The sequence below is a fragment of the Plasmodium gonderi genome (genome assembly GCF_002157705.1).
Source record: "Plasmodium gonderi DNA, contig: Pgo-contig_94, whole genome shotgun sequence".
Lineage (NCBI taxonomy): Eukaryota > Apicomplexa > Aconoidasida > Haemosporida > Plasmodiidae > Plasmodium > Plasmodium gonderi.
Genome location: NW_021629025.1, coordinates 36319 through 59920, shown reverse-complemented (window position 1 = coordinate 59920; position 23602 = coordinate 36319). Strand labels below are relative to the sequence as shown.

General features: G+C 18.7%; 2 protein-coding genes across 2 annotated transcripts; one reads left to right on the top strand and one right to left on the bottom strand.

The window, feature by feature from the left end:
• Positions 1-8659: 8659 nt before the first annotated feature.
• PGO_000955 (variable surface protein) lies at positions 8660-9950 on the top strand (the record flags this gene model as incomplete). The annotated part of the gene is made up of 3 exons (XM_028690864.1): positions 8660-8680; positions 8819-9652; positions 9780-9950. 3 exons carry the CDS (start codon positions 8660-8662, stop codon positions 9948-9950), a joined length of 1026 nt encoding a protein of 341 aa, XP_028546665.1.
• A 7866-nt stretch (positions 9951-17816) lies between these two features.
• Positions 17817-18861, bottom strand: PGO_000950 (variable surface protein; the record flags this gene model as incomplete). The annotated part of the gene is made up of 3 exons (XM_028690863.1): positions 17817-17963; positions 18051-18731; positions 18802-18861. 3 exons carry the CDS (start codon positions 18859-18861, stop codon positions 17817-17819), a joined length of 888 nt encoding a protein of 295 aa, XP_028546664.1.
• Positions 18862-23602: the final 4741 nt, after the last annotated feature.

Genomic DNA, 23602 nt, shown 5'->3' with positions numbered 1-23602 from the left:
CTTATCCTTTAAAAATTATAAAGTTACATTCTTTTTATTCATAAGAATGAATTTATAATGCTTAAATTAGTTATTTGAATTTCAGATATATATAACACAATACTTTTTTCAATTAGTCGAAGAATTGTAGATACAAGTAAAAAAGTGGAAAATACTTTTTGAATATAAAAAATAGTAGAATCATCATGCTTGGAATCTTGAATGAATATATTATATTAAAAGAATATTAAAGTGCATTATTTAACTGTATTTTATAATTCTTATATTTTCAAAAACTATTAATGTCCTTTTATAAATTTATCATAAAGAATGCGCTATATATTCTCTTTACCAGTGTTGGTTTTATATATTGTTTAAATTATCCTTTTTTATAAAAATAAGCTATATTTTATTATCAGGGAAATTTTAGCGTTTCACATGATAATCAACCTTTATGTATGAAATGAAATTTTATATTAAAATTCATATTTCTCTATATTTTTACAATTCTTGACATTTTATATCATTCAGTGTATTTTTTAAATAATGTTATGTTATTATTTTAATATTATTACAGACACTTGTATAAGGATTAACTAGTTGTTTAATGATTATAAAACAAAATAATAATAAGTTAGCAAATTCATAATTATTAACGAATATTGAGGGTACATATAATTTTTATACACGTATATACATAAATAATAATATAAATAATATATATATAATTTTTATAATCTAAATAATTTTTACTACAGTAAATACTAAAATAATAATATATAAATTATTAAATCAACATGCATACTTGCAAACATTGTAATTCCTAAGTAAATAAATATATTATTTTATCACATGTATAGTCATTAAATTATATTAAGACATATAAATTATTTATTGTATATTATTTTCATATTAAGGAATTAAAATATATTGAATTAATTACAATACTCAATAATTTTAATGCACCTATATGTAATTTGAATTAAATTTAATAAATAACATGTTTTTGTTGGAATAATTATAAAAAAAAAAATATATAATATTATTTAATATTTTCATGCAAAGGCAATTAATAAGTTTACATGATAATTAGATATACTAAATGTATCAATAATATTAGCATCATGTTCATGGTTTAGAGCTCAATTGTCTGTATTCTGCGTTCATGCTTCATCATTTAGATTTTATAGGGGTTCAGATTTTATGGTTAATGTATTTATATTTTATGTTTTTATGGTTTTTTATTAGATTTTGAGTAATTTATATTTTTCTGTTTATGTTTCTGTATTTATGATTATATACTCAGATTATATTTTTTATTTTATGGATTTTTGTTATATTGCTATTTTTCTGTGTGTTAATATATTTTACCTAATTGAATTTTGATTTTTTTTTTTTCTTTTTTAACGTTTCCTTGATTAACTTTATGTTTAACGGTTTTTCATTAAGAGAAATATTATAAATTAATAATGAATCATATGTATGTTTATTATTGTTATTTATTGTATTTGTATTGTTTTATAATAATTTTATGTTTGTGAATAAATGACTCATAATATACTACATACAATGTCTAATTATAGTACTATAAATGTAGTAATATAAATAGCTGTATATGTTCTTATATATAGAGAGATTTATACAAATTTTATGTACATATTTCTTGTATTTTATTGATTTTCTTATAAGATTAATCTAATCAGAATTTTCCATAGATTTTTATATGACATTATTGATTTAATACTTATTATATTTTTTTCTTTGTATACTTTTTTTTGTTTTTTAAGAATTTCGTTTTGTTGTGGTTATATTGAGAACATTAATTATATCTATAACTGTATACCATATAAATCATATTTGTTTTGTAACAATATGTTTATATATGTTCTTCTTTCAGAATTAATTTATTGATAATGTCATTTTATTTTTTTCCATATATATTTATATATATTTGATTTTTAATTATTTTTTTTTTCTCTATTTCTAATAAAATTATAATTATATTTTCCCAATATTATCAATCAAGAATGATGCTTATAAAATAAATTACTTTACAGTGTGTATGGAATATGTTGTAAAAAATAACAGATATATGAAAGTTCATATTGGCATTTTTTAATTTAAAAATAATAACTATTATATATATAGTGTTAACATGTTATTTTATTGAATTTTAAATTAATAGAAAAATCCTATAAGATGAATGTATATCTGATTAGTACTTTATATGGGTATACTCTAATTATTTAGTATATTATTCACTTAACCTATACAAAAATTGTTTTTTTGAGAGAATAATGTATTCATTACAAAATATTATGAAATCCATTATATAATTTCTTGTATAAATTAATAAAATAAAATTTTATTATTATGTTTTAACGAAAAAAATTTTGTTTATTACTTATTTATGTTATTCTCTATTTTAAGATAAAATAAATAAAATATATATTATAGAAAATATTTATTTCATATTTAGTATTTCCACATTAATTCTTAAATGTTATGAATATTATAATTGTGACATATCATAAAATAATTTTTTTATTTATTATTTTATACATACTATTATGAAATTTTTTAAATCATACAATTCATAATGATTAAAATCAATATCCTATGATGTAAATTAAATTATATTGTGAAAACGATAATATATATATAACAAACATTTTTTCATTATGAAAAATTTACAATATTTACATAAATATTATATAATTTGTTGTTTATATTTTCACTTAGAACTAAAAAAAATAAATGAATTAAACAAAAAAATATATATGAAATTTGTACGTAATAAGAAGGACGCAGATTTTTACGATAAAATAGAAGTGATCATAATTGAGTATTAAAATGTACTGATTTTTCAGTGGATTATATATTTTTACACTCATAAAATATTTCTATTGATATATATTTTATAGCTATGCAGTATATGAATTACAAAAAATATTATCAGGTATGATAAAACATTTACGTAGAGTGGAAGAGATAAACATATATTGAGATAATACTTCAATATTAAAAGAATTAAATAAATGAAATTATAGCAATATATTAAGTTATAAATATCAAGGAACAAATGTAATATATCAAATGATGATATACTATTCTAATCTTTCATATGAAAAAGATGTAGTAAATGGTATGAATTTATGTCAAAAATATACACAGGAAATTCCCGCACAAAAGATACAAGAAGGTGGATTAAGACGCGTAATAAATTATGCATCCCAAAACATAAAATATATTTTTTAAAAATATAATTTTATATATTAGGTGAGTGAAATAAAAGAATTAATGCACATTAAAGCTTACTGTAATCTTGAGGAGCAATGATATGCAGATAAAATGAAAGACAGATCGAAAGTACATTTACTTTTAAATAATCAATATTTCTATATGTTAGGTTTAATCCTGTTTCATTCATTAAATCATTACTGTAGCATTATAAACAAAAAGAAGTAAATGACTTAATATGAAACATTAATTGATAAATATTGGAATTGCAGAAGTAATGCGTAACACAAACAATGCACTAGGTTAATAATTATATATTTCGATAATCATTCTAAAATAAAAATTTTCGTCAAGGGGAGTTTTCTCTAAGATTATTCATCGTATTCGAACAATAATATATTATTATCGGTATAGAGAGCTCTCATTATATTTTAACTATTTATTTTATGAATATAATTAATATATTTCCTATAACAAATAACATAAAATAATTTACAATGGTTTCTTTCACACTTTGTATATTATTTAGAAGATTCAATATTAATTAACATAATAGACCATACGTATATTATTAATGTAAGAACATGTCTAACGTTATTTAAAAAAAATTATTAAAATCAGGAGTTAAATGATTTAACATTTTACGAAGAATATATCAAAGACATTTATTATCTCGTGAGTGTGTATACACATAAATATAGCATAAAAACCATTGAGAAATGAGTTATAAAAATAATATGATAATTTTATTATTCTTCATCTTAATTTAAAAATTGTTTTTGAATAAATACAGTAATATAAGGTGTACTAAAAAAAAACTATTTTTAATATATCTAGGAGTATAACAATCAGTGTCACAAAGGTGCTCATATGAATTCTTTTGTTAATGTATAAAATTTTAAAGCTCTATAAATGTTCTACTATAGAATAGCATATGCAATAGCTTGAATAATTTATTATCTATCTATAGATATATCATCTTATTTTCACTTACACTACCATTTACAGTTATGTTATTATTACTGAATGATTCTTTATTATTGCATTCAATTTAAATATATTTTCAGATTAAATACAATAATATTTAATAGTGCTTTATTTCATTTTCTTTTTTTTGTATATAATATTTTTTATATATATAATTATCCTCATAAATATATGTATTGATTTTTTCACAAAGTTATATAACTAAATTACGTTCATGTACGACTTATTAAAAAATAAAGAAAAATTAAAAGTGTTGTAAATCATATAATCCTAACAATCTAATAAATTATAATTGTTGTAGATCTAAGGAAGCTGTAAACAAGTGTCATTACAACAAAGGTTGTTATTTTACATAATATATTTAATTAATATATATATATAAAACCCTAATTATTTTAGAATGTTTTTTCAATAAATAATTTATATTAGTAAATTAGGTATGTAAAAAAAAGATTTTTACAGATAATATATGAGAAATTTTTTACTATATTAGATAAAGGTCTTGTGTGCTATTATATTTAATGGAAACAGTATGATATATGTTATTTCATTCTTGCACGTAGAAATTATTATAAATATAACACTGTAATTATGTATAGAAATATAATATATTATCTTTTTTCCTAATGTTAACTTAAGAAAATTATAAAATATATAACAACTAAATAAAAATATGTTTACAACTTAATTTAATAATACATAATTATATTCCATTGAGAGTCTAATAAATATTTATTTATATAAAAGAGAACAAATATATAATAACTGAAACGAAATTATTTCTTTGTATATATATATTATAATAATATTAAAACTGTTAAATAAGCAGAAATATAGTATCTTATTTATATCAATATAATCAAAAAAATTATATAGTTATATGTTATTTGGTTTAAGTTAAATTCGGTAATCCCATATACATTTTAATTAAAGTGGTGTTCGTTTGTACACACATAATTAAAATAGTATATTTGTTTAATATATTACTAATATCAATCATTATGTTATTATTAATATTTAATGGAAGTATATATATATAATAAAATTTAGGAAATGCCATTTTTTTAAGAACAAAAATTTAACATTTTTTAGCTTTTTTAGTTATTACATTCAGTCTAACGCAAACATATAATATTATGATAGTTATCAAAAAATATTAAATCTGTTGTCATAAGAGTTGGAATTATATTAAAATAAATACTCATATTTATAATAATATGCTTTAATCCTTAGAAATATTTGTATTATATTTAGAGAAAAGGAAAGTGTAAATTGATATGTTCCTTGTAATTTTTTTACATCCCCTGACATTATGTGACTTGTTCGAAAAACTATTGTTCAAAGATAATGGTTATATATAAAAAATAGGAATGGAACATAAATTTTTCGTTTTTTTGGATAAAAAATAGAAAATATTGCTCGTCTAACAGTGTGAAATCGTCAAAGGAAAAATGACTGTTAGCATAATTATAATAGGTAATATAATTCTGCTTTTGATGAAAAGGTTTCCCCGCCATTATCTTATTATATAGGATAATATATTAATGTTAATCAAATATTCACATCATAAATAATTTTTATAATTTATACTCACACTACAATTGTGGAAATATTTCATTAAATTTTTATATAATTATATCCATGAAAAAAAATTCTCATACCCCACTTTGAGCACGGAGAAAATCTATTATATTAATAAGGAACACTTTAAATAAGTTAAATTTAGAAAAAAATATAATTAAAGGCCATTATATGTACAATTTTGATCATCTAAAAATACCAATTCTGAATCATATATGCAGCTTATAATGGAAATCTTTAGGGGATTACTAATTCAAGTATAAAAGCGAGTTCAATCACAATTAGCGTTAGTGATATAATTAGGTAACCATGTTTTATTACAATTTATTTAATTATATTGATAATAAAAGAATAAAAAAATTATATCTAGCTTAAAATAATACATATTTATAAAAATAGTTTGTACAAAAATAATGATATTCCTGATAACATCAAAATATCTGATAATAAAGAAAAATAAAAAAATTTCATAAAAATTTTTTATTAACATAATGAACAAAGATATTATTGTTTTTCATAATATAATGTAAGTTATTAATCTTTGGAATTTCCATAATGTTTGATATTCACTATATATTTATTAATACTTAATTAATTCTTTCATTATATCTGTAGTGTACTTATAATATTTTTTGCATACAAGAATAAAAAATATATATTTTTTTAAATTATATCATCAATGTTTACAACAATATAATATATATTTGTCTAAAATTAAAAAACAAATATTTTAAATATTTTATTTTTCTTTTGCTTATTTAGTTAACTGTATTATGAACTCGTTATTAAATTAACCAAAAACTATGAATTATACAATAGCTCCTAAATAAGACAATAAACCGATCGTTAATATAAGATTATGTTTTATTAGGTATAATTAGATTTAAAGGTACATTCACATTGATTATAAGCATACAGATAATGTCTATAGCATAAAATATAATTTTATGTTAACAATTAATTAAGCAGTTTTAATTACATATAATATATTACAAAAAAAATAACTTTTAGTACAAATAAATCAAGGAAATATTTCTTTCTATATCAATATTCATCTTTTTATATTTATATATATACATGTATCAATTGTAATTTACTAATAGTATTAAATGTATATTATAAGTGTTTTGTTTTTAATACGCTTTCTTTATGTATTAACCTAGGAAATAAAATAATATCGTAAATAAAAACTTCTGTACATGTTTTAAATTATTATTCTTAATTATATATCATTCAAGTAAAAGTTTTTATATATATATTTATATTATATACAAGAAAATATATATCATAATAAATTAATATATGTTTTGTGGTGCTTATTATTTTACGATATTCTGAATAGGCCTGATTAATGTAATAGATGAAAAATTAACTTCTTAACAAGATAAATTGTGAATAATACAAAATTTCAATGCACAAAGGAAATACGGAATTTAATATATAATATTTTCTGAAATATTCATTGCATTTATTTTTTTATGAACTAATAAATTTCGCAAAAATAATAAAAATAATGCTTTGTTATTATTATGCTACAATGTGATATTTTTTTCAGGCATAGTAATTTTCTATTTATTCTTTTTTAAATTTAATAGTAGATTAATTATTCTTTTAAAATATATGTTTCAATAACTAGTGTGTTAAGTTCAAACTAGAATACTACTGTTCTCCATATAATATATTTATTATATATATATGGAAGATGAAGATTAATATTTAAATGAAATAAGCTGTTATAAGCTAAAAAAAATTTATATTGTACTCACATAAATACATAAAAAATATAGTATACATATTATTAAATATATACATAATTAAGTATACAATGCCCAAAAGAAATTATTTTATATGCAATCATTCTAATTTTGCAAAATGGTAAATCGTAATTTTGTTTCATATTATGAAAGAAAAAAAAAATGATAAATATATGATCAAAGAGTAATAGAACGTAATTACATTCTGAAAAATTATATAATGAATATATATATACTATAAAAATAATTTTTTTTGTAATTTTATGTTTATTATTTTATTGAGCATACATGTTATTTGACACAATAACAGATGTAATGTCAAAATAATAAATAGTGTCTACTCTTTGATATAATTGGTGATAATAGTTTTATCATACATATATATGATAAAAATGTTACCTCATTATTACCTTATATTTAATATATCACAAAAGCTTGTATTTCTATTATATATGTGAATTAGAAATACATAAATAAATATCTATATATATAATTATATTATTAAATTACATTGAATCACATATCATATTATACGTTATATAATTTTGGACAATTTATATAAGTTGTATATCTCATTTGAATATATTTCATTTATATAAAGATAGATCGTTTATTAAGGACCTATATTTTATAAATTATAGTAAAAGGAATAATAAAAAATAATCCTTCATTCATGAACACAAACATGATCACTAAGTACCAAATATGCTATATCATAAACGTTAGAGTTTCGTCAAAAATTAATAACATATAAATAGTTATGTTATTGTAAGTCCATTATTAATATGTATACATATAATATATAATTTTTTATAAAGTATATAAATTTTATTATTATAATATTATAGATATACATATATATTACCTTAGAATTATCATTTTTTATACTTAAAGTATATAAATAAAACTTTTATATTGTGGTAACTTATAAAATACTGTTAAATTTAAGAAACATTGTTACAATAGTAGGATATATTCAAAAAAATTCTTAATACATTAAAATTAAAAGAAATATTGTAAAATTTTAAAGATAACATTAATTAATATATATATTGTCAAAATAATATTATTCTTATTTTTTGTATTTTTTTCTCATAATAACACGAAAAATAAGCGAAATGAACATGGAAAATGAAAATGTATGATATTAATTCTTAATAAATTTACATATTATATTACTTGATTCAAAAATATATATATATGAAAATTAATTTGAAAAAGATTGCACCATATATTTTATCTACACGAATTGTGTATATTTTGTCTGTTATTTTTAGCTTCATCTTGACCATATATTTCCCCAATGTAGAGATGACTACAAGAGAGCTCAAATTATTTATCCTAATGGTTCTCGGATAAACACAGATTTGGGATATGCATGTGAAGATTTTAATAAAGAAATAGCTGTATTACCTTGGAGTCATTATCAAGTTGATTGTGTAAGTATTGGTAGATATTTGCATTTTATAAAAAATATTTCAAAAAATAAAAAATCACACTGTAAATATTTCAATTATATCTTAATGCATAAAATATTAAGCAAAGGAACAAAGTGTTACAATGCAATTAATTGCTATAATAAAATGATAAATATACAAAATAGAGGATATGATAGAATACCAAATGTGTGCAAAGATTATGTTGAACAACTTGATGGAAAGGAATTTAGAATATTTCATGATCTAGATCAACTATATATGAATTTTGAAAAAGTAAAATTATATAGCACTAAATGCCGAGTTGCTGGCTTTTGTTATAATACATATAAATCACTCCTAGAAAGGAGTCGACATATTAATATAGATGGTTTTGATAATGCATTGAAAGAATTTAAATATAAATATGAAGAATATATGAAAAATGTATATTCTTGCGGAAATGAACTTAAATTATTATATTCATTCCCTGAAAGAGATGTATCCATTACAACGAAAACAGATAAATCATCAACAACAGAAAAAATTCCAAGGACACAAGAAGAACAGTTCAAAGAAACCATGTTAGATACATCATCGGTAGCAGAAGCCATTACAGAGATTGATTCCGAGATAAAATCAGGTATACTTGTTTTAGTCTTTGCTATATTAATAGTAGTATTCATTCTGTGTAAGGTTAAAAGTAAAACTATTTTAATAAATGCACATATTAGTAATAATTATATTAAGCATTATTCGCATAATATAATATAATATTAATAAGATATATATAAAAATATTACATTGTTACTCCATTTTTCAGTATACCCCTTATTTTTCATGTTTGAAACCAAGATTAGGTATATTAAATAAAAGGTTAAATAGAGAGCATACAGAACGTCATAATTTAATTGATTCATTTAAAAAGGAACTCAATCCTTTAAAAAAAAGTAATAAGCACCAAATTGCATATAAATTAGAACATTATTGGTAATATACATATATTAAAATTAATGAGTTTGTTATAATTTTTCTTAATAACATACTAAAATGTTAAAAAAAAAAATTAATCATAAGGGTGAAAAAAAAAATATATTACATAAATGAATTAAAATAACGAAAAAAGTAAAACTATATTTATACTGCTTTTTGTAATTTAATCTATACATTAAAATATAAATATTGAAATATTTCCATATAATAAACTATCTAAATCAATGTTAACAGCCACAATGAATGTATAGAGTTCAGTTATTCAAAAATAGTATTATTAATTTTTTATTCACTTTTCAGCTTTACTTTTTTTTACTTTGTATATGTTCTGTTTTTTTTTTAACTTTGTTATATTCAATTTTTGGTATCACATTTTGTTTTCCACAAAAAATTATAGTTATGTATTAAAATGATATATTTTATTAATATGAAATATATAAAAGATGAATGCACGATACACAAAAATTATTTTGCTTATACTCAATACATCATGTATGTATAACGAAATAAGTATTCATAAAATTATTTCTTCTATACATATTTTCTTATATTTTACATGCATGTATATTATACATAGATTTATAATAGGAATATAAAATTAATTTTTTATAAATTATGTTTATATTTTTCTATGTATATATATAAATGTATCAGAAGTGCTGTAATATACATAATATATATACTCTTAGTATGTTATTGTTTTTTTTTATGCATATCCTTTTACCTTTCCAATAATGTAAACATTGTATAGAAATATATCATATAAATACTATATTATTGTAAATAATTTATTTGTATTAATATTTCTTTGAAATTTATTCATTTATAAATTTTTTTTATATTTTTTCATATATATAGCTATATGCTACTTTTTTTTTTTAATTCAAAAAAAATTAGGTTTTCTCAATGATAAAGTTAGCCTATTATATGTAAAATAAATATAATTAGAACATGTTCCTAATTACGCAAATGAAAAGCAATATATATATAAATATTTTCATTGCTACTTTTTAATTCAAAATATAATCACATTATATATGTAGTAATAGTAAATTATTTTCTTGAATAATTAACGAATATGAAATATGTATATGTTAAATGTAAATCTGATATATATGTCATATAGATACGTTAAAATAATCTAGTATAAAATGATTTTAATTTTTACAAAAATTGTTTTATATCGAAGATTGATTTATTATCCACTAAATGATAAAAAGTATATTAAATAAATTATAATATAAATAAATGAAAACTGATATCTCAATCATGTAATTATTATAAATGTATAAACATATTTCTCATTTATAATGCTTATTAATTTTCAATAAAATAAATAACATATTTATTATATAAAATACTTGTTATATGCAATATTCCTTTGGTGTTTCTAAAATATGTGCAACCTACAATTGTGTTAGATTAAAAAAAAAGTTTTTTTATAATTATAATTCGCATTGCTATTAATTCATTAATAAAAGCACCTAAGATATTATAATTTATTTGTTATTGTATAAATTAAAACATGTGATAAAAAAAAGTATGTAAAAATTAAAACTTTATTTAATTTTAAAAAAAAGAGTAAAAACAGAAAATATTAAAGTTATAAGGATAATATATAAATACATATTATAAACTATAAGATATATTAAATAAATATGATCTTATAATTAATCTTAATACATTAAGAACCATAATTATATGTTATATGAGATATATATTAATTGCATATTCGCTCTAATTAAGAAATGATATCAAAAAATGCAAATAAAAATAAAAAACTAATAAATAGTTCTTAATATAACATATTTTAAAATGTAACATTATGATTATTGTAAAAGAGAAAATTAAAATGTGTTAATAATTTGAGGTTCCCTCTTTGAAAAGGAGATTCTACTTCATGTTTATTATAATGTTACAACCCATATAGTTCATTCTGTTTTAACTGTAATATATTAGAAATAGAAAATTTTATGTAATATATTAAAACATACGATAAATCATTCCAATATTAAATTATGTGTGTGTATATATTAACCCAAGAATATTTTAATAGTATTCTATAAAAACATATGCAACTGAGAAAAAAATACATACATTACGATTATTATTCTCAGTTACATAAATTATAAACTAATTCTTGTAGTCTTACATTATTATTATAATTAACGAAAACTTAACAGGATATATATTTATTATAATCATGTTCTTTAGGTTTAAAATTATTTTTTTAGGATTATAGTATTTATTTTACTATGTATATTTATTCAATTTATAAACATATCATAAGCATAAGATAATATTTCTTATTATCTCAATAAGTCCTTGCATTATATTATTAGTCAACTACATATTATATTGTTGGAATACATAGTAGTAGAAATATATATAAAAATCAATGCAATTTTTTTTTTGCATAAAACATGATTATAGTGTAATATTTGTTATTGATGAAATTTCTTAATATTAAATTTAGAAATCACTAAATACACAATGCTTAAATTTTAAAATAGTGCAAAATAATATATAATATATGGAAATTATATTTTTATAAGTCATAAATATATGGATAATATTGATATATTTTTTCTTTTTGAAATACTATATTAAAACTATTTCTCATTTTAGATAACAGAATCATTATAAATATAAACTCAATGAACTACAATAAAATGATTATATAAATAATGTATAACTATTTTATGATAATTAACTATTGTACTACACAATATACTATATTATTTAGTCATATATATGTGTATATTTTATAGATGTGGTTTAATTCATACTCATAATAACATTTGTTATATGATTTACATGCAACAAATTTCTCTGTAACATATGAATAATGATTTAGTATATGTAAATATTATACATAAAAGATATATTATATTTTTAATAAATTATTTTTTTTATTATACTCTTGTTTCTTCTTCCTTTATAGTTCTGCGTATATGTTTTTATTTTTTTTTTTTTTTGTTCTATTTTTTTTTTTTACTTAATATATTTATTATGGTTAAATAAAATTTAATAATAAAAATATATTTCAATCACATTACTTATATTTGTTTTCATTGATAGAAAATTGTAATAAAAATATATTTTTTGTATGTTATAATGTGTTACAGGATGATTATTCTTTATTTATATAATTTTTACATTTAATGGAATAAAAATGAAATAACGTAATTTAGCATTTATTAACATTTATTATATTTTTTCATAAAAAATATAATTACATAAAACTTTAATGAATATATGCTAATCCTATTAATGAAGTTGATAATTTAACAATAGTAAACATAATAAAATAAATATATATTTATATATCCTGAATATATAATAAAAAATATTTTAAAAGTTATGACAAACATATAACTATATATAAACATTGCAATATATGCTTCACAAATTTTTATTTGAGGAATATATGTAGTAAATCATATAATCATTTTATATTATTACTTTCAGAAATGTTTTATTATGTAATGAATGAAAAAAATATTATAATATAAAAGATGATAATTATATCCTTATTTTCTGTGTCACACAAAATCCTTTAATTTTTCATTCTGAGTTCTAGAATATGCCTTCTTTTCAAGGACAGTATAATGATGATAATAATTATAATAAGTTTTTAAATCTGTGTAAAATATATATTTAGTTAATACGTTAAATTTGTTAAAACATATAACTGCCTTGAACAAAGGAAAAAGAAATAATATATAAAATAGAATGAGACACAAGCCTTAATATTATTTTAAAGATATAGACTTGTTAATTTCAGACTGAGATTAAATTATATAAATTTATTATATTATAAAATTAGTAGTACATAATATGTATGATATTCATTTATCCTATTTAAAATTAATTATAGCATATTATATATATTATATTAGCATTAGTGCATCATAATGTATATAATAAGACTTTTTACTTAACATATACATGAAAATATGTTTTATAATATTATACATATATACTTGTATAATGTATAAATATATGATTATAGCATATATATTAATATAATATAACATTATAAAATCAGATATAAAAAAATTATTAGTTATATAAAAATGATTGATTATTAAACATTTAGTATCGATTATATGCATAGTATGTGCACATTAATAAAATTAATATTATTATAATATATTAATTTTTCATGTGTGATATGGGAAATTTGATTTATTTAAAATAAATACATTTAGAAAACAATAAACGCTAAAATATGTTCAATGAGATATATAACTAAAATATAAATGAATATAAATTCAAAAAATCTTCATATACGTACATTTTTTCTGTACAATAACATTGTATTAAATTGTAAGATGGAAACGAATATATTTTTTGAACAAAAATTTGCACTAATTGGATCATTATGCATGATTATTTATACTATGTTAATAATATATAATGAAATTAAATATATTATAATTAAATTATATGATATTTTCATATTATATGTAAATTATATATATGTTGTTATTATTATTCCATATTATATATAATGCATACCGTATTATATTTAAATATGAACCTCTATTTTCGTACATTATTTTTTTTTTCTTGAAATAATACATGTATATTACCAATATCATATTAGTACAAATAATACAAAAGATTTTTTAAATTTATGTAAATCAAACATAAGTACCACTTAGATTAATATTTTAGAAATAAATATAAATCCTTATAATCCTTACATTAATGTCTCTAGCATTGATATATTGGAATTATAATGAAAAACAATTGTTATAATATTTATGGATGGTTTTACCTTTATTTATATTATCAATTCTATTTTATTCTCATTAATTTTGGTTTTAATGTATAAACTTCATATAAAAGAGTCAATTTAATTTTTTTTATTCTATATATATTTTTTATATATATGAATAACTGTAGCAATATTTATGAAATATCCTGTGTGTGTAATGAAAGATAATTAGGAAAAATTTTAATGTGCTTAATGAATTTTAAAAAGTAGAATTAACATATAAAATAATTTATTAAATAGATTATATATATTTAAAAAAATATATACTTAATATGAATGTATAGAATTGTAAAACAATTTAGAAAATATAGCATTAATTTAATATGATATATTAAAAGCCAAGATTTTTAATATATATAGAGGCTTAAAAATGGTTGATGATTACACTGAAAAGAAATATTTAAGCATCATGAAAAATTAAATAATCTTAGGAAAAATATCGAATTACTGTTATTTTTTTTAAAATAATAAATTTTTAAATATGCGTTCATCATTTATTTTATATCATTTTAAACCTTTGCTTAGAATACTTAATCTTATTATATTATTGCGTTTTAAACATGGGTTAAATTATTTTTCTACCAATAAATAATCATTAATTCCATCAGGAAGTATGCAGGATTAAATGTTGTTTTAATTTATTTTATTGCAGTTATATTTTGTTTACAAAATTTGGTTGTATAATCAACAGTACATATATTTCATTGTTTCTTACAATCAATTCAATACTATTATCAGTGGGGGTTTATTTGTGGAAAAACCTCAATAATTTGATGTAGCTCCTAGTATAGGAAATATGAAATAAATGGAATAACACTATTTTAACAACGAATGTTTCAATAAAATATAAGACAACAATATTCTACGTGGTAGTACTTTTAATTAACATGCTTTTTTTTTTACTTATTATATAATATTTTATTTAGAAAAAGTTATTATTTAAATTATATATAATATATTTTTTGTCATGTACTTTATAACAGTTTTGCAAAGGTACAATATTTCTGTGTACTATATAAATCATTTGCAAGTAAACTAATATTATACTTCAAGAATTATAAAATACACATTTTTTTTTTATTTGGCTAATTTAATTTTTTCATAATTATTTAACTCAAATATATACTTCATTTATGATAAAAAAATATTTTTTTAATATATATATGAGAATTTTCGTAAAATAGCATATTTGTATTTTCTAATTGTTCTATTTGTATACTATTTTTTTAGGCAAAAGCATCGGTTCAGAAGTAATTATGATAATCAGAATATATAATTACATTTAATTGTGTTCTATGTAGATTATATATTATTTAATTAGTATATTCCATAATATATTAATAATAAGGATGTTAATATATTTATTTAAAATATAAATGTCTTTAAACTTTATTTGATACATTGAACAAGATAATAAATATATGGTTCATAAGAATTAAATTATATTATTCTTATTATAAATTTAAATACATTGAATTAATATTAAAACTACTTATTTTATTATACTAATTTGTATATAAAACAACACAATCATGCATGAAACTCTTTGGTATTATAATTTTTTTGTACTCAGAGTATTATATTTACATGCTTTATTTGAATTATTCGATATATACATTATTTGTTATAATGTGACAAATTAAGATATAATTTTTTACTCTTTTTGAACTATTTATATCTACATAATTGTAATATTAATAAAATTTATATAATGAAGATACATTTGTTATTTTTATACTTTAATAATATGTAATTCATTATTTTCCTTTGTATATATTTATCATATATCATAAATAAAGTAGACCGTTATATAATATATTAATTTCCTTATATAGTGTATATATCTTTTCCTTGCAAAGTTATTTAAAATGTTTTATATATATTATATTAATTAGGATAAAACTGCATCTTATAAACTTATTCTGAATTTAATGAACTATTATTTTGAACTCAATATTTGAATTTTTTAATTATATAGTATATATTTATACTTTTTTTATGTCTTATTTTTAATTGTTTAATATTACTGTATACATATACCTTCATTAAGAGTGCAATATTTAAAGTTGTATGTGCTAGAGTATTTTACTGTTTTTATATATAATAAAATACATACTATATTTGATGAAAAATATAATAGTGTATGCTTATTTCTATTTTTTATTAAATAACCATGTATAATAAAGTATTATATGTTTGAATAAAATAATATGTTAATTAATGTAAATATAGTTTTTCAGCTTTACAAACATTATTTAAAAAATTTTGTAAATAAGAATAACACTATAGGATAAATAAAATTATATGTAATACACATTTACATATTTCTTAATATAGATTAAGACATATGACGATTTGCCTAAGCATTTTGCAGGTTATAAAAATTAAGCACACTGATTTAAAAAGAAAAAAAGGGAACTTCAAAAAAATCAAATAAAATGAAATAAAAATATTTAAGATTAAATAATATATTATAATTTATACACCTTCACAAACTAAGGAAATAAATGTGTAATTAAATTCACTGTATCAGTGTTATAAATGTAAGAGACGATAAGATGAATAGAATATAACCATGTATACGTAAATACATGATAAATTATTATTTAATATTATTTATTATCATATGAAATTATTACATGTTAAATTTTTTTTTTTTTTGTTTTTATATAATATAATATGTTGCATAAATAAAAATAAGTTAAACAAAAAACATTCTTTTATTTTATAAATTTGTAATATTTATATACATCAATGAAATAATATATTATTATTTTATATTGATTAAGCATATATATATGAGTTTTTGTTAAGAAATTTTTTTTTTTAAATCAGGAAGAGCATGGATTTTGCTCAGAGAATTTTAATTCAATATTAATATAGTTAGAAAATAAGAATTAGTATATTATTAGACTATATAATTTAAGTCATTGTCTTATTTAAATTATGAAAATTTTTTATTTTTAAAAATTACAAGAAATTTCATTTTCTATGAAGTTATTAATAAAAAGATTATGAATAATACATTTATACAATAATTTATAAATATCTTGATGATAATAATTTATTCTATTTATATAATTAATAATAAAATTCGTTAAGATGATTTAATATATTGTATCTATTATAACTTGAATCTCTTCTTCGCATTTCAGATTCGGATGATATACTCAATTTATTTTTTATTCTTTTTATTACTCGCTGAAGGTTAGAACCATATTTTGTGTTCTAAATTATAGAAAAAAATATGCATTTATTAAGAATTTATTTTTTTATGGTAATTTCATGTGGTTTTAAATTATTTTTAAATTTTACTTTATAGAAAAAATATTTATAAAACATATCATAATTAACCTTAAACATAATAAATAAAAAAGTAAGTGTAATCACCATTGCGAGTACTGTAATAATAATAGGAGATTTAATATTACTTGGACAACGTATTGTTTCCATTGGTACCGTGTGTGTAACAGCATGTGCTTTCATTTCTGTATTATAATTTTCTACTAATTTTTTTATTGCAACACAAAAATAATCGTCCTCTCTAAGCTCATTGTCATATTCTCCTTTAATACACTTATACACATCATATAAATGTGATATTTTGATCAAATCATAATCAGTAATAATATTCTTATAATCTTTGCATAAATTATCGAACCCCCCTAAATCTCTTCCATATGCATTTAACACTTGATATAACATACTTTTGACGTCAACAAATTGATTTGTTTTCTTCATGAGATTGTGATATAGCCAATAAAACAAGTATAAACAATATATATTTTCATCCTCGTAATTATGATTTCTATATTTCCCAGTTATACTTAACATATATGTTTTAGCGTCCAAGCATATATTTATATGTTCACTATTAGACTTATTAAAACCACTTGCTGTAACATTTTTACAATAAAAATCATATCTACTTTTCCCATAACCAATATCATTATACATACGTCTTTTAGGTTCATATAATTTTTCTATATAATCATACTAATAAAAAAAATAAAAAAATAATATTTCCTTAATAAATTATAAAATACTTATAGAAAAGTTAATATACAACAATAATTATTTTGTAATTACTCTTATAAGAATAAAAAAATACATATTTATTCTTCATCTCGGGAAAAAATATAATTTATAGAAGTTAATCTAAATAAAAGGGACTATTTTATGATAGAAAATTTATACATTAGAAAATAAAGATTTGTAGATTGAACTTATATTATATAAAAATTTCTTATAGAAATATTTTTCTATATATGTCATGTAAACAATTAATAATTGTCTTTTATAGAATTTAAAATACAGTGTAATTTTTTTATATATATAATTTATATTAATAATTACTTTTTACAGAATTTAATATATAAATATATTTTTTGGAAAAAGAAAATAATATTGTTTTCTTAAATATAATATTATAGATATTCTTCTTTAAATAAATTGTATAATTTTATACATTCAAAATATAAAAAATAAAGGTATATATAGATAAACTGTGTTATGAGATATAATGTGCAAAAACATAATATTTTGTTATTTTATATTTTATTGTTAGTAATTGCATTTATGTAATAATATATAAAATACAAGCGATTATGTTAATTAGTTTATTAGTTTAATGGATAAACTAAATTCTTTGGCCTTATTTATGATATGATAAAGCTTATTAGCATCAGCTATATAATTTATCTAATATATATATAAATATGATTTCTATATATATTATCTATTTAAAATATTATAACTCTTAACATATGCCTAATGGGAATTTAAATAATTATTCCCTGTAACATAAATTTATATAAATATTATAGATAGCTTTTTATAATAAATATTTTTTCAAGTGAATTCGTTAAATATCATTTGTACACTTATATATATTTTATATAACAATAATCTTGTACTAGGGCTTAGTGTGAACGTAGTGTGGCTTATATTTAGGATTTTAATTTTAACGATTCTATGTGCAATTTTGGATTTTGATTTTGTAATTTTATAATTCATGGTATATCGTTCAATTTTGTATTATAGATTTTGTTATTAAATATTGTGCCATATATTTTTGTGGCATAATACATATAAAGTTGTTTTTTAAATAATTCACTTTACATTAATTGTTATAATTTGAAATATTAAATATATACATTGTTTATATTGGCACATGCATTATAATAATATTTCTTATTATAATTTGTATTATATTTGTATTTGTGAAGTATTAAATTATAGGAATTTTATATTTATTTTATTCATACATAAGTATCTCCATGTTTAGCGAGTATACAAATGGCTTATAATATCTCAGTTACAATATTAGAGTAACTTTAAACAATATAATTCTATTTTTTAGTCATGCACAGTTATGGTTTTCTTATATATATATAGTAAATGTGAGTTATCTGTATTATGATATCTATTCCTACGATTTTGTTTTTAAATATATGTTTAATATACTATACAGAATGTTGCATATTATTTACACTTGAACAATAATATATATCAATTAATTGTAATTTATATGTTGAGTCACGTTCTTTAATAAACCTTTGATTGAATTTAAATAACATTTGATCATTTGGATTTTTATATTAGATATACAAATTGATTTATTTAATGATTCTCTTGAAGTCAATCCTTTTACATGCATATTAATTAATCACCCATCATTTTATATATTTCAGCTTTAATTTAAAATATAATTAGTAACAATATATGCACTAGGTCTGTGAATTTTCCCTGTATTATCATAACATTTATCCATTAAGAAACTTTGAATTACATGTTTTAACTGCCTTTGGATTCATATATTCTTGGTGTAAACCCTTAATATGTTTTATGTTATTCTATATGTTCCAATTATGTCTCATATTCATTAAATTTTTTATATAATTCATTTATTTCCATTGTTATTCCAACAATATTTTTATATTGAGAAACGTTATTACTGCACCTTTTATGTATAATATCCTCCATAAATTTTCCTTATGAATCCTTTATATAAAGTATATGACATATATAATTTTACAATATACATTTTAAGTTCTATCATATTTTTTTTTATATATTTATATAATTCATGAATCTCTTTGAATTTCATTCCATGTTTTTCAAAGAAATTTATCAAAATTTTGTTCAAATTCAACTAAAGAATTCTAAAAACAATAAGTTTATAACTGAGGCTTATAAAATTATTTATTAGTAACTACACTAATACATAACAATCATAATAATATTAATTTTTTTTATTATATTTATCATTCCATTTTTTTGGTTTAAATAAATGTCATGGAAATGTAAATTATTTTACATCAGTATAGATACTTTGAAACGGTAATTAAATATATTTATTGCCTTGACATTGTATTAATAATTTTAGGGAAGTATATAAATTCTTATTCATAAAAGATATAACTTATTACGTATAACATATTATTAGGGAGTTTTTATCGTAAATATAATAATATTTTTATATAATAATATATTCATACATAAATATTTTTAAGGATAACATTGAAAAAAATTATATTTGCAGAGACATTTTTATAGAATTTATAGTAGTATTATGCATTAAATTAATATAAGTTACGATGTATCAAAATATGAAGCTTAGAAAATGAGTTATAATGAAATTTACATAGGTATATAATGTAAATATACAATATGATAAAAAAATAAAATAATGAATGATTAAATATTTTATTCAAATCATATTAACAAATGATATCAGACTTGTTCTACGAATTTATATTTATGTATATGCCTGTATATGTCTTTTATTATTATAGCATAACAAGGCTTATATTTAAATTAGTGTTGATATTCCCTTATAATTTTTTTATAACATGTTTGTATTGAAATGTATTCCTTATGATCAATATAATTAATAAAATGTGGTAAATTCAAATTATGTTACCAAATGAAAAATTTAGTGCATATACAATTGTTTCCTTATTATAATTGTGATATATCTTGACATTTATATCTTTGCATATAAACATATTGAAAATACAATATATAGATTTTAAGGCAATTTGATTTTTTTTTCTAGGTTTATTTGTAATCATATTAATCATTTATCCGCTAAAAGAAATTACAGTAGTTATATCTTGTAAAATAATGATTTATTAACATTTTTGTTCCATGTATAAATTTTTATTATTTATGTAACATAAGGCAGTTAAAGAATATGAATAAATATGGTATAGATACATATACATATGTAAATTTAATTATATATATAATTTAGGTCTTTATTAAAAGAACATATAATTTTTATTATATTTTATTTTGTATGAAAATTTACAGTATCCCTTAAAATTATGGTTATTTCAATGTATTGTGATCAATTAGTATTATGTAATGATATAATTTATTTATAATAATTTTTAATGCTTATACAAGGAATCATTATATAGATGGAAATTTCTATACTAAGCTTCATTTATTTATTACTAATATTTGTAATATTAGTTCTTATATTAATCCAGTAATTTCATTACTCTTTCTTCGGATCTATTGTTAATAACATTACTATTTTCTTCCTTGGTTTCTATATTTTATATTAGGAATCGTTTACATATAACTATTCTAACAGCACTGAATTATTAATTTACTATTATTATGTCAACTCTGCGCAAGAATAACAATCATTTCTTAAGGCATTATTCTTAATTTCTGTTTAATTAATTAAAGTGTATTTTTAATAATACACAATTTTTCACGTATGTTCATTGCTTATTTAGAGGAAAATATATATTTATATATATTTTTATTTCTTTTATGTGTTATATATAATACATCCTGTTAATTCGCATAATGCAAAAAAAGATTTTTATTTTTTATATTTGTCTTTTTATGAAAATTCGGAGTTATTATTATTATATATATGCATTCATTTTATGGCGTTATAATCTGTGTATCCCTTACTTATGTATATAATACTTATTTATTTGAATTTAAAAGGGACAATAGGCCATTTCCATTTAATGCATATTTATTTTAAAGATAGAGTTTTAATATTAAACGCAATTATTTATTGCTGTATAAAATAAGTCAATGATTTTCCATACGCTTTGCAATCTGATAAGAATTTAATGCTGTCCTCAAAAATTCTTTACATATATTTCACAATACAAAAAAAAAATCTTTTGAATTTTATGTACTTTTGCCAAAAATATTAATTAGTTTAACATAAATTTCCAGGTAAATTTGGAAAAAACACAGTTTTTTATATTCAATTTAAAGCCATGGAATTGTCTTAACATGTTACATGCACGATATATTGGGTGGATGTCTGAATTTTGTTAAATATGGTTAACGTTTTTATTAACAGAAATTATAATGCATTTACATTATTTTTTAATGCTATCATATTTATTACTATTAAACATATCTTAATATATCCTAGTAAAAAAAAAAAAAAACGTAAATGTCAGCGTAAGATTACTATAAGAATAAATTAATGTACTTGTACATTTATGTTAAAGAATATTTCACAATATAATGTTCTTACAGAGTGAAGGAATTCTTTTAAGCTTATATATACAACATAAATGTGTTTTCCATAATTTACACAAAGTGCTCAATTGATATATAACTATACATAAGTTAGCTTGTACACATTTAATGCAAACAATACTACATTTTAACCAAATGTTCATTATGTTTACAATTTATTTCTAAAAAAATTTGTTAAATGTACGCTCAATTATATATACATGAAGCTAGGGAATTTAAAAAGATCCATGATTGTTATGTTTAATTTTTTAATAAACAAAATAATTGTGCTTGTTCAGATTCAAATGAATATTAATAAAATGTGCGAAATAATTTTTTATTTTTTAAATAAATTACGT